The following is a 14,346-nucleotide window of genomic DNA, read 5'->3' on the forward strand; positions in this document are numbered from 1 at the left end:
TGTGCAAAGTGCTTAAGTGAGAGTTTTTCTGAAAACAGTCTGGGAGTGAAGGTACCACGGATTGTTGAAGAAGCCAAGAAGGCCTTAGATGAAGGATACTGCGTTGTGATTGGTCTGCAGAGTACCGGCGAGGTCAGTGAACATACCTAACATTTTAATCAAAGCTATGTACTTTAGCTTTTCTCAGATGTTGGCCAAGAATTGTTTTACTCATAAAGCTTGTCTTCGCTCATCTTTTAGTATGCCTTTCTTCAAGAGGCACTCTTTGGCCATTTTCTTTCACATTCTTCATAATAGTGGTTTACACCTCAAAAAGACTATTTTCGTAAGAAAATTGTCTGAGCAAAAGCCGTGTCATCTGTCTCACTTTTTGTTGATGTTTCCTTAAATCCATTGCAGGCCAGCATGGACAGTGAGATTACCAAAGCTGGTAGCAGCCAGTCTGGCTTTGTCTCAGTGGCTCGAGAGACCCTCATCCGCTTCATCAGTCAACACTTCCCAACACTCATCATCTCAGTAAGAAATGCTAAAAGGAGAATTCTCGGCACAGTTTGTTACTTCTAAAATTGCAAAATCTGAGCACCTATTGGAAAAGTCCTTATGCACCAAAAACACAATAGAGATGCAGTGCAGGAAGAATAGATGACAATGTGTGGCCCACTCACAAGAACTTGTTGTGTTAAGCAGCCGATTTCACAAACGTGCTGTAACTGAACCATGCGTAAACCTTGTGACACAAATTTGTGCTGTAGCTATGCAGTATACTTATGTTCGATTTCTGAGTTGCTTAGTTGCATCACGTTTTAATATTAAATTTCTTGGACAAAGACAATAACGGCTTTTTTGACGGCTGTTACTTTCCAATATTACAACAGTCATCAAAAAGTTGTGGAATCACTTCCACCCACCATTTTGGAAAGTTTGTCTTTTGTTCATTGCAACTGGACAGAAAATCTTGCAGTTCTGTCACACCCAAACAAGTTTTCATTACTGTCTGCAACAAAGCCTTCTCGTACAAGCCATGTTATGTTAGGAATAATGAGGATTAACCGAACATTATGAAATAGTCAAATCGTTCATTTTCGCTTTGTTACATGTAGGTGCAACTTACACCACCTAAAATGACTGCAAAAGTTTTGCCATACTTTGTTGCATAAGTCCGTGGTGATTGTAAGTTTTGTGAATCACTCTTAATTTGTTGCACAAAGTAAGCAATAAAATATGCCGTAAGTGATGTTATGCCATTGTGTAAAGTTTCGTGAAATTGGCTGTTGGATCCATTGTTGTGTGTGCTTGGTATGTGACCAACTGCCATTAGAATGTGCAGGCTGTTGCCTCTTTGCACTAGCATCTGGGGCGCCCTCAGGCTGTTCATGCAAGAGTTCCACATTGTGAAAGGGTTTTTTATCACACGGCAGTTTTCAGCAAAGGCAGTTTTCAGTGAAAACGAAAAATGTATAACAGAACAACTGATATCAAATTGGTTAACTGGGTCGTCATTGCAAGCGCAAGTGTTTTTGTTTCTAGGATACAGGGGTTGCGAGAGATGATGAATGGAGTGTGACCGCTAAGACAATGCTGCTTGGTTTTGCTAAGGAAATACAACTTCCTAATAGGTCAGTGCAATTGAGAAACCTGTTCAGACAGACTAGGTAGAAACTGATCCACCCATCAGATGTTTCATGGTTCCAGGTCTTTAATTTCCATCTAAAGTTTGTTTTTCATGCCTGTGGATGAGATCTGCGTCATTTGTACATTGAATTTCTGATGGCCTGTGAGCATTCCTTCAAACTCACCGAGTCTCCTTTTCCTCTGCCCATAGTCCCCTTGATGACATCATAGATCAGCTGGGTGGGGCGTCAGCTGTTGCTGAGATGACGGGACGTAGAGGGCGCATGGTCCGGGATGGTCCCAACACTCAGGCACGCTACCAGCTGCGAACTCCTGCTGACTCCTTTGACTTGAACAGTCTAAATGTGCAGGAGGTTAGTTTGTGTGATCGGGGACAAATTTTACACAGAATTCTTCCTAATTTTAGCTACCTGTATTTTGCTGCTCAAGTGAATTATACATGCCCTTTGATATAATTATATTTTCTACTTCAGTTACTTGTATTTTAGTAAACTGCGAATTTCATTTTTTTGAACAGAGAAATAGCTTCATGTCAGGAAAGAAGTTGGTTGCCATAATTTCAGATGCAGCCAGCACAGGTAAGAAATATTGGTTTTAATAAATGCGAAATAGTTTTAGACTTCACAGAATATCAAACTTTGAAAGTTGTCATTTTGTCTTTGATATAGCATGGTTAGAGATCCATGACATACTTATCTCTAATAATGTGTTATGTTGCACAGGTATTTCACTGCATGCAGACACCAGAGTTAAGAATCAACGCAGGAGGTTACACCTGACCATTGAATTGCCGTGGTCAGCTGACAAAGCCGTCCAACAGATGGGACGATCACACAGATCCAACCAGACCAGGTAGAGTTTCCTGACCAAAGCACCTGTAGGGAATCATGATATGAAATCTCTCTACTCATTCTTGTCAAAGCACAGAAGTTCACATAAATCAGTGGTCTAACCAAGACAAAACTGAAGATGCATTTTCAGCTATCCAAAAATTGTCAACCAAATCATTTAGTGAAATTATTCCTGGCATAAAGACTTTGATGGCAATGAATTTCCCGGACCGGTGTGCTGTCAGTTTGGAAAACAAAAGTCACTTCCGAGGATGTGTGAAGTGACACATTTTGGAAGGTTTATCTGAGGACACACTTTTTACGCACGTCTCAGTTACATAAGGTGTGAATGAATTTTGCCAGATTTAAAACACCCTTTTGGTCAAAGAGACATATAACATGGAATAAGTGTCCTGATTTGTAGTTGATAGGCCACAGATTAAAATTACTCAGCAATTTGTAAATCTATTTACAAGACCCAGATTTTGAGCATTTTCTCAAACTTCGTTCTTCGCAGAGTTAAAATGTATTGGTTAATTTATGCACCTGCCTTTAGATGATAGGCAATTTTGTTGCTTCAAATGAAGAACATGTACCAATGCCAAATGTTTTTTTTTCTACCTTTAGAAGCCTGTATAAAAATATAACAAAGTTTCACCTTAAAGTTGAAGTCATTTTTCTGGTACGGTCCCCTGAAAAATACTGTCACCTTCTTTTTGTCTTCAGGTGGTTATTTTTCTTTTTAGGGCATATTTTCAAAACATCCTTTGTTTGCTGTCCTCTCGTTTTTGTTTTTTTTTTTGTGAAGGGATGGTCTTGTCTTTGGTGAATATGGTGACAATTTTTTTGAATTATACTGCTCTGACAAATGATAATCATATCGCTTTCTGTACTGCAGACATAGGAACTCAATAATTTCTCAAGTAATTTTGTTGTCATTCAAGTGGTTGGGTGTGAGAAGATGGTTGAATGTTGAAAAATTGAAAGGTATTGAGAGGACCAGTAGTTGAAGGGTTAAGGAATGTTGTATTTTATTGGTTGGCAGTGGTCCGCTCTACAAACTCCTGACAACAAATCTTGGTGGAGAGAGAAGGTTTGCTGCCTCCGTTGCACGTAGACTTCAGACATTGGGTGAGTTGAGATTGATACCGCATTCTGAGCAACCAAACCTTGTACATCTTTAAGTGCTCCTAGGAAAAGGTTGGACAAATTGTCACTTCTTTTTCCCTGCCTGTCAAAGATCGTCTTCAGAATGTACCATTTTTTTCTGACTTAAAAATGGAAACTTTCTATTCATCCCGTAAGTGGACAGTTTTAAGGACAGTATAGAATGCAATGAGTGTGAATACTCTACAACTTGAATGAAAGCCACATTGAGCGTATCTTCTTTTAGTTTTGTGAAATGGTTACAATTGTGCACCAATCATTGAGAATTGAAGTTACACGGGCCCAGCACGAAAGCCTGCATCGAATGATATGATACAAATAAACCGACATCGGAGATTTTCTTGCTGAATTGTTGTATTTTTTTTGTCCTGACAGGGGTTTTAAGCTTGTGTTGATCTCTTTTGTCTGTAAGGTGCATTAACTCAGGGTGATCGAAGGGCAGCTACAGGAGCTGACCTAACACAGTTCAACTTTGACACACCCTATGGACGCTCAGCACTAAAGACCATGTATATGTCCATATGCAATGTAAGTTCTCACAGGCAAAACCCCTTTCTTTAAAGCATTTGGTTCTTTTCAATATTGATAAAAATCTATCGAACACAAATTACATCTGGTCCAAACTCTGTGAAGTGATTTCGGGTGTTTGATCATTGAAGATTTTACTTACAGTGTTTAAGACCAACCTCTATCACGGTTACATTTTACACTCGTCATTCAATGGAAATTTAGCCAGAGAAATTTGACAGTGCAACATGAGCGCTTGGGCCTTGATCTAGTGCTGCAGCCAAAGCAACAAACCAAAAATTATCGAACATGGAACTTTTGAACCGAACTGAACCGAACTAAACTGGTCGGTTTGGATGTTTGGCTTTAATATGGGATGGCATTGATAGCTAATGGAATACACGCAAGAAAACTTGCTGAAAAAAACCAAGTACAACCAAAAAATGGATAACAAGTTATGCCACACCAGTGCTCGGCATATGTGCCTGTATGTGTGTACATGTATGTGCATACATGCACAGTTAACTTACGATCCCCGACAGTATCACATGATGGTTGTAAAATGCACGTGGTGAGAATTCACTAATAATCAACCAAGAGCATGCAAGGTATGGCATTTCTGCATTCTCTTTCCATCCAATTGTGCTTATCCAGGCAACATTATGTTAAAATAGCCACACCCCTAAGTTCCATATTAGGTCAATGATGTAAAAAGTGGCACTAGTTTTACTCATGCTCGAAGGCAAGTGCAGAGGAAAAGCCAATTTTGCTGGGTGGAGCAGCAATGCTCCGGCACACGACCAGATTTGGTGCGTGTGGTGGCCACATAAACTTGCCTTTCTCGTTTGGTCAAAGTCTTAGTATTTATATGTTGTAATAGAATTTTGCCAGATCTGTAAGTTATTTGCAGATTTCAAATAAAATGCCATTATTGGTTCGAAAAAAATATTAATAAGAAATTGCCCCTTCGGCCACAAGGGAGCTGTCATGGGAAAGAATGCTTACTTGATACTGAGATTTTTCGAAGAATATATTGTATGCCATAGTTTCGTACGTGTAGTTGAATGTGTTTCATGAAAAATAACCAAAATACAATTTTGTTTGAAATTTGATCTTGTATACTGTAAAGGGGGAACTCCCATGAGCATGCTTTTTTTTCCTTTTTTCACATATCCTACGATTGTTTTGTTGTGTCAAGCAAGCACCAACCGCTTTTGGTCGGCAAAACACGGTCTGAAAGTGTCACACTTTTGGCGGTAACATCTATGGAGTTGTAACTTCTGAATAAACATTGAGGAAGCAGTTTAGAAAAAAACAAAGTTTTGAAATCAAAGTTGCTCGTGGATGGGGGATGGAGAAGGAGATTCATTGCTTGTATGAATGTATTTTATACACAGAAGTACTGCGGCATGTTCGTTGCAAGCCCTCCGATGTCTTAATATGCATTGAACCAAACCGAAGTTCGGCAGAAAATTTCCGAACCGAATCTTGTCACCTTTGTTGCAGCATTACTTTGATCATAGTTTGGAGGTTTTAAATATTGAGACCAAATTATTCCTCAAAAAAGACATAGTCTCGGTAGAATTGGTATCTATTTGTAAATATTTGTACATCCTGCATATTTGTCAAAAGCTGTGTGTCTGAATACTTCATTAAAAAAAAACTGAATCAACACAGCGTGGCATGTGGGCACGATTTCTTGTTCTTAATTTGCTGTTCGTATTAAAATTCCAATTGAAACAACATTTATTTCCATACTTTCATTAAAATACGACTCAAGAATATACGTAAAATAAATACGAGCCATGAATACAATGTAATATAATAAGAGAAAATAGAGGAAACTCGAAAAGATAGAAAGTATGGAGCTGTTCATGTAAGCGAGGGCTTGTAGAAAACAGCCTGTAGACAGACAATTGGACTAGGGACAAAAACACTGAAAACAGACGAGAAACAATGCGACAAACAGTGAAGACTAGAGTGAACATCCAAAGCAGAAGTAAAGAGTTGAAGACCGTGAAAATGAGCAGTAACATGAACAGATACAGAAGTTAAGGCTAGATAAAGAATGAAATATAGGAAGACATTGTCTAAGGATTGGAAGCTGTGTAACATATTGTGAGAGGAGAGCTCTTTTGTTGGAGGACTTGAAGTGGCCAACGGACGGCATTGTATTTAAGTATTCAGCTTTGGACATCAGACAGCTACTTGAATGAAATGCTTTTCAATGTTGTGTTTTGTTTAGAATGAGTTGGCTACAGGTGTGACATTGTCTGCCATCCGTCCTGGCAATACCGATGCTGATTTTTGTGAGCTGAATGCAGAGCTAGAGGAATGTCTCTCTTTGATGGCTGTCATGGAGACTTATGCCTCAATCGGCCGTAAAGTTAATGAAAATGACAGGAAAGATGTTGGCAGGTTCCTGAACCGCATCTTAGGGCTCCGTGTGGACAGGCAGAACTTAGTAAGTGGCGGGAAAATGCAAAATGTGGATCTTTATTTTGATGTTTCCCAGATGTTTCAGATAAAAAGTTAGACTTGCAGTGTGCTTTTGTGAGTAACAGTGCCTTGGTCCAGTATGCAGCGTGTGCATGCTTGTTAGTGTTCATACATTTATGATAGAAGATTAATATGCACAAACCTGTAGGCTGTTTGCCTAGGTGCTAGGCGCCCAGACCTGTAGGCTCTTTGCCTAGGTGCTAGGCACCTAGACCTGTAGGCTGTTTGCCTAGGTGCTAGGCACCTAGACTTGTAGGCTGTTTGCCTAGGGGTGCACCCCTGTAAATAAATTCCCACAGACACCAGTGATAACTCCCTGTGCTTCAAAATTATTTTTAAAATACGACTCTCACAGGTGTTCAGCCGGCACAGAAAAAATTATGTTCGACATGTCGTCTTTCATTTTCCTTTCAGTTTTTAGTGGGTTGACCAATACGTTTTTTAGAAAATCTCACCCTAAACCGTCCACTCCTTAAATGAAGGAAATTTCCTTGCCTGATAAAGTAGTGTTTTTGAAAATGCATCCCTCTGCAAAATGGCTAAATTGTGCCACTTTCAGAACCAATTGCATCCAAATTGCTCAGAACTGGAAGCCCTAAGACTAGGCCAGAGGTTCAGTGCCATATTTTTTCAATTCCCAATTCCGTGGCTCTCAGGACTCTCAAATATAGAAAGTTTGAGTGTATAACTTTTATTTTATGATCTTGGCAGACATACTTGTATAATATGTGGCCTATTTACAGGGGTGCACCCCTAGATGTTAGGCACCCAGACCTGTAGGCTATTTGCCTATGTACTACTACTAGTAGGCACCCACACCTGTTGTCCGTTTTCGTCAGTGCTGGATGCCCAAAGCTGTAGGCTGTTTTTGTAGGTGGTCCATGCCCAGGCTTGGAGGCTGTTTGTACAGGTTGTTGGCACCTGAATCTGTTGCCTGTTTTTGTAGGTGCTGGGCGCCCAAACCTGTAGTGTTTGTGTGAGTGCTTTGCACAAGGTGGCGATTGCATTCAAGTGGTGAAAGCAGTCATGTGCTTGGAATTCGTAGAGCCGAGTGGGAAACTACTGTTTTACTTTCTTGTGAGGTTTTTTGACTCATGCTATATTCATGCTGGATGTGCCGGATACATGTGTTCATTTCTTCACTATACAGTTTTTGCATATGTTTTGGCTTAACACTTTGTTTATTTTTGTTTTTCTTTGTTGTTTATTATTAATTGCTTTGATTTTACTAGTTTAACAGTTGTTTAATTTCTGCATGTAGATTTTCAACTATTTCTATGAGTGCCTGCAATCAGCTATTGCCATGGCAAAAAAGGAGGGAAAGTAAGTCCAAATTGCATTTGTTTTATCTTTTGAATTGTCAGTGTTTTGTTGACTAAATTACATGAGGGAGTGTCAGAAATTCATCACATCTGCCATTTGTGAAAACATGACAAAGATGTTCATCAGGCAAAGATGGTTTCCCTACTTTTGTGCACATAACGATGTTCAGTGAGTGCATGGAAATGGATTGTGCATGCCGTGGTGAGCTGTACACAGCCAATAATACAGCCGTTTCACAATAGTGCGCCACCAAGAGTTTGCCACGCATTGGCCAATCACAATACCCGAAATTTGTTGATCCAATGTGTGTTTGGAAAAGGTCAACAAATTTCGCGCATAATGAATGGCCAACGCATTGCAAACTCTTGGTGGCGCACTATTGTGAATCACCCGTATTATTGCACAGATTGCTCCATGCCAGAGCCAGGAGAAGAGATGGAAGTTTCAATGTCAAACATGATACAAATACTGTATAAATGACCCCCCTGAGTCAGTATTTGTGACGTTGACTCTACTGTAATATTTAGCTGATACAGCGTCTGTTTTGAAATAATAATTCTGATATAAAGCGGTTAATATGTGATGAAAAGGTGACACATTGTCTCTTTTGATAACTACATGTATGAAAACTGTAGCGCACAACAAGGACATGTTAAATTAAAAATAATTGCTCATTAAGTCTCTTGTGTAATTGTAGGTACAGTGAAGGTCTTGTAGATGTGAATGCAGCATCTGTGGAGATGATATGTCCACCTAAGACAGTTTTCAAGGAGGCAAACACCAGTACGCCGACACAGTATGTGAGACTTCTTGGACTTTCTCTCAGAAAATCATGTAATGTAATCAATACTAGATATTTGGAACTTGCGCATAATTAAAGTCCAGTATCATGGTTTGGTGAACTCACATTTTGCTGATGTAGGCTGTGAATATTGCTTCATTCAGATGTATTTGACCACACAGCTAGAGCAACATTTATATGTATTTGACCACACAGTTAGAGCAGCATTCAGATATATTTGACCACACAGCTAGAGCAGCATTTAGATGTATTTGACCACACAGCTAGAGCAGCATTTAGATGTATTTGACCACAGAGCTAGAGCAACATTTATATGTATTTGACCACACAGCTAAAGCAGCATTCAGATGTATTTGACCACACAGCTAGAGCAGCATTTAGATGTATTTGACCACAGAGCTAGAGCAGCATTGACATGTATTTGACCACAGAGCTAGAGCAGCATTGACAAGTATTTGACCACACAGCTAGAGCAGCATTGACATGTATTTGACCACACAGCTAGAGCAGCATTGACATGTATTTGACCACACAGCTAGAGCAGCATTGACATGTATTTGACCACACAGCTAGAGCAGCATTGACATGTATTTGACCACACAGCTAGAGCAGCATTGACATGTATTTGACCACACAGCTAGAGCAGCATTGACATGTATTTGACCACACAGCTAGAGCAGCATTGACATGTATTTGACCACACAGCTAGAGCGGGAATAAAATTTCAATAAATGCAGCAATAAAGTGGTGAAAATCTCAGCTGAGCACATCAGGGTTCACAGACTTTGGGCAGTGAAGTATACCTCAAGTGAGCTCATTAGTTGAAGGGTCAGCAAAAGTGTTTGCTCCTGCCTAGTAGTAGTTTCAAGAGAAGTGGCCTTGGGAATATGGGCACCATCTCACATTGGTGTGATTTCCCAAGATGTTGCCTGATTTTCAGGATTTGTGACCTTAAATTTTTGACCTCTGGATTTTGGAGCTTGAATCATTCAGATCTGTTTACTTTTTTGCCCTTTGTAGAAAATCAAAGTTCAGGATTCACATTGTCATAGCCATTAGTTTGCTATTAAAAGCCCCGACAAATCACAATATGTGGTCATTGTCATTGTCAAACCTTTCTGTTGGATGGTTCATGGATTTATTTCCATGCCCTAAACTCCCCCCCCCTGATCTGGAGATCATCAAAAGTATTCAAACTATATTTTTTTTCAGAAGGTATAAAATTGGGGCAAAAGGTTTACATGCACCGGGTAGAACAAAAATGGTTTTCCTTAAATTTCACACCTTTACTCATTTCTACCAACTTTTCTTTTCATGAGGACAGGCAAGATGGGTCTCTACTTAATATACATGGTGTATGCATCAAATACAAAACACCCAGAGATGTATACATAATTGCATATTTATATTTACAAAGAAATCAAAATTTTACGTACTCCAAGTCTAGTATTTAGTGTCATTTTCTGTATTTTTGGCCACATCTCTCAGTTACAGTGGACCGCTTTTTGAAGTGTTTTTGAACCACAGTAAGGGGATAGATTTTAATTTTTCACAAAATGATTTTTCAGAAATATTAGTATTTTGAACCCTAATAAATGTATTTTCAATTGAAGTACACACTATGAATGTTAAGTTGAGATACATGTACAGTTTGACCTCATGAAAAAGGTTTGCAAAACTAATTCAAACAGTGAAAATTTGAGGAAAACTGTTTTTCTACCAAGTGTTTGTAGCCTTTTAGCCCCAACTGTATTGCTAAGTTGAGAACTCCTTCAGTTATGGCCTTAAGACAATTCCAACATTATCTTGCTGTAGGCTCCTGTCACTGTCCGTTGATCGGGGTCTGAGCTGGGAGGAAGCTGTGGAGAGATCAAAGCGATTCAGCAGTAAAAATGATGGCTTCTACTGCTCCAAGCGAGAACAGTTTGGGAAGAAGCTGTACATCTTGGCAACAAAGAAGGAGGACTCCACACATCTCTTCAAGATAGCAAGGTTGATCATTTTTTATACTTTTAACCCGCTTTATTCATTAAATCATGCAGTGTCCTGGCTTTTATTTGTCAGTTTTCTTTTGGTTTGGTTATACGGGTGTAATTTAATCATAATTTGTCCACTGATCAAGTCACTGTCCAAATTATATTAAAGTTAGGCTGTGTGTCTGGAAATAAGAGACTGTGTGAGGCTTTTGCCCCCTTTTATTTGACTGGCTCATGGCTTGAGACCGGATGACTTGTGGTTGACTTGTAATGGGGTGCTTAAAACTTGATCTGCTAGAATAAGTTTTGATCAAACTTAAACAAAATGAGTCACTTTTCAAAGCCATAATGGAAACCCTTAGGTTTTTCACTCAGATAATGTGAATTTTCATCAGGGTGCTCGTTTTAATCTTAGCTTTAAAATGTATTTTTTAAGATTTCTTGTTATCCCAATTTCTGTTATCCCGTAGCGTTTCTCTATTGCTTATCAGTATAAACTTATGTATACCTACTTGTCTTTGATAGACCCAATACTGGCGTGTCTCATTCTGACGAGGACTATAGTGATCTCATATTGAGATACCGGCCAATCAGCATGGAGGATGCAGGTTTGTTGCTCATTTTTCCTTTGTGCTGGATTGCATAATCTTCTCTTTTTTTCCGTCAGTCCCCATTCCTTTCTCCTCTCACAACTAAAAAGTGAATTCTCAAAATGCAAAAGGTCAATTCTGGGCTAAAATAGATATTACATTACACTATTACCGACCTCAGTATCATTGGTAATCCTTACAAAGAGGTTTTTAAAAAGATAGTGGAAATAATAACTAGCAACAAAACCTTTAAATGGCCTGCTTTTTGTGGTAAAACTCCTTTTTTGGGGTGAGGTTGGTAGCAGTACAAACAAATTTCAATTTTTGCGTGGAATTTCCCCCCAAATCTTTCAGATTTCCCCTTTTTTTGTTCATGTCTTTCACTTTTGGACAGCCAAGGTGGTGAGATCTAGTCACAGCTCTTGAGAGCAGCTCTTCTCACTCTACAGCTTTGTAGCTTGCAAATATTTTTGTCTTTGCACATAACCCTAAGGCTTATTGGTGGATATGCATCTATGTGTGGATGAGCATGGCATTTCTTGTGTTGACCTGAGAACAAAAAATGTCCAACAAAAGATGCAGACACCAACAGTGCTATCTTCAAGTTTGACATGACGCAGGAGTGTCTTTATCATAGTTCGCTTTGCTGGTCACCTGACTTGATGCTCTATGACTGATTGGTTTATGATTGAGCTAATTACAGTTCAGCCCTCAGGCTGTGTCACAGATATTCCTGGCAATCCACAGTTTGTTTGTCACTGATTTTGAGTAGGAAATGACAATCCATTCTGGCTGTACTTTCAAGGGGATTCTAACTGCTGTGACCAACAGTGGAAGGCCAACACTGTGAAGTGTTCAACTTCTTAAAAGAAGAAGTTTATGAAAACAAGAACAAGAATCTAGCGACATTGTCATTGACCATTTCTGATGGTCCCATTCAGTGGTGAAAAGCATTGTGTTGGGAATTATCACTGCTCGGTGTCAAAGGGGGCCACTGTTAATGACTGTTGCTGACACTACCATGGTCATTTGATTTGTCTGTAGTGGTTGTATTTTTGTGTTTGTAGAAGAGGGATGGAAGGAACAGTATGAAGCAACCAAAGATAAGTGCATCCATGGCTCTCACTGCAAGCATCCTGCTACCTGCACCAGTGAGTATATGCAGGCATTGATCCATCAATTCCCCCAAGAAAAGAAAAATGACACTGTTTACCACCCAAGTAGAAAATGTAAAGGGTCAGAGAATGTGACCGTTTTTTACCTCTGTGCTTCTCAGAGTGGGGATCTGATGGCTTCTTACAAGAATATGAGGACATGCAAGTCCTCAGAGTGTCCAAAATTGGAATGATTGAAATGAGCTGTATTGTCATTCCACAGAATTCTTCTTGGCCTGGTTCACAAGCATGCAAGCTGAACACTGGCTGTGAAATGAGTTGACCCTGTGCCATATAGGTTGTGATGATGACAACACTTTGGCAACCATCAGACATACCCTAGACCAGACTTGTATCTCTGTTTCTGGAAACTCTGTCGGAAAAATGCATTTTCAGTCTATTTTTCTTCTGACTGATTGTTTTTTTGTCCAATTTTGTCTGAAATGATCACGTCAAAAGTGTCTCGCTTTTTTTTGGTAGTTGGTTCCCGGTTGCACCGAATGGATCTGTTGTGTGGAGGCATAGTGACATTACTATCAACCCTTGAAGCAACAGTCATAAAGCATGCACAGAAACTAGACCTGAGGTATGTAGAAACATCCGATTGCACATCTGCATGCAAAAATGTACTTACTGTTTATGTTGTGTGAAACCGACCCAACCCACAACAGAGTTCAGGTCAGGACGGATCGGTTTTTCCAACATTTCAGTCGCATCGGGTCAGTTTTGGGTTTGTATTTGTGGTCTTCAGCTCGGTTAAGCCATATTGTGAAAAAAACAACAAAAATAACCAAAAAACCGAAATGGGAAATTCGCTTGATGAATTTACTTTTTAGAGCTTCAGATTACATAGCCAAATTTATACTTCCAGGTACCCTTGATGCTCTTGCAGGCATACAATGAAAATGTGCGGTTGCACAGTTGGAATACCAAACAGTTGTGCACGGTTTGCAGACATCAGGAACTTTATACCGCGTGTCACCTCGTTAGAACATGGGACAAACGACTACGTATGACAAGTTTATTCAGATGCGGGTTTGTTTGGCATAGTCAACCCAATCCCATACATGTACATCATTAATGCCCACTAAAGAAGTAGAGATATCAAAGACATGGCTCCAGCTTTCACTCACCATTGCAGTTACATTGCAATACTTACATAATATAGCTGTAATCCGGAGCAGTTGGAGAGAAAAATTGTACCAAAAGTGACTGGGAATGTGTTCGGCATGAATGTGGCTATTATTTAATGTTTTCCAACTGGAATCCTGTCGCAGCATAATTTCACCCAAAGTCTGCAACTCCTGAAGCTATCTGGAATCAAGAAGTCAGGAGAGAAATGACAGAGTGGAGCTAGAGAGCTGACATTTTCCTCTTTGTACTTTTAACTTGTGCTTTTGTGGTAGTGGTTAAGCAGCACATGCCAATCTTACAAAAATACAGTGTGAAATCTTATCAGGGGAGGCATAGACTTTTAAAAAATGGCACAACGGTGAGCATTGATGTGTCTCACAAACGTTCAGTGATCACTGCAACAGTGTTTGTAAAAACCTCTTTTCTTAACCAGCATTGTTGCTATTTTGTGTGTGAGTAACTTTCAGTTTGTGTAAACGTCAATTAGGATGAGTAACAGCCTGAAGTGACCCACGAATGTCTTTCAAAAGTTCATCTTTGTGATACTGTATGGGTTGGGTTTTGTCTTGTCACAGTAAGGCCAGCTACAGCATGCGAGTTGTACGAGTGGCTCTGAGCGATGAGAAGCGAGTCATCGGGATTCGTTACCCGGAATGCTTAGTGGAGATTGCAGAGGAGGCAGTGCGAGAGCAAAAAATGATAGAAGCATTGCAGGCGGTAAGGACAAAGAAA

The 14,346-nt window shown here is 39.6% G+C and overlaps 1 protein-coding gene across 1 annotated transcript in view; it reads left to right on the forward strand.

Moving 5' to 3' along the window:
• LOC110984403 (uncharacterized) overlaps window positions 1-14,346 on the forward strand; it is a 29,928-nt gene that overhangs the window by 12,338 nt on the left and 3,244 nt on the right. The window contains exons 15-30 of the mRNA XM_022244586.2: window positions 39-132; window positions 400-516; window positions 1,528-1,616; window positions 1,823-1,985; window positions 2,150-2,210; window positions 2,355-2,484; window positions 3,508-3,593; window positions 4,042-4,157; window positions 6,382-6,600; window positions 7,897-7,958; window positions 8,656-8,754; window positions 10,576-10,752; window positions 11,262-11,344; window positions 12,394-12,477; window positions 12,961-13,066; window positions 14,190-14,331. Coding sequence (XP_022100278.2) covers window positions 39-132; window positions 400-516; window positions 1,528-1,616; window positions 1,823-1,985; window positions 2,150-2,210; window positions 2,355-2,484; window positions 3,508-3,593; window positions 4,042-4,157; window positions 6,382-6,600; window positions 7,897-7,958; window positions 8,656-8,754; window positions 10,576-10,752; window positions 11,262-11,344; window positions 12,394-12,477; window positions 12,961-13,066; window positions 14,190-14,331 — 1,828 coding nt within the window. The remainder of the gene's footprint in view (window positions 1-38; window positions 133-399; window positions 517-1,527; window positions 1,617-1,822; window positions 1,986-2,149; window positions 2,211-2,354; window positions 2,485-3,507; window positions 3,594-4,041; window positions 4,158-6,381; window positions 6,601-7,896; window positions 7,959-8,655; window positions 8,755-10,575; window positions 10,753-11,261; window positions 11,345-12,393; window positions 12,478-12,960; window positions 13,067-14,189; window positions 14,332-14,346) is intronic.

Source organism: Acanthaster planci, linkage group LG14, assembly GCF_054643075.1.
Source record: "Acanthaster planci isolate LZ-2023a linkage group LG14, COTS_SCS, whole genome shotgun sequence".
NCBI classification, from domain to species: Eukaryota; Metazoa; Echinodermata; class Asteroidea; order Valvatida; family Acanthasteridae; genus Acanthaster; species Acanthaster planci.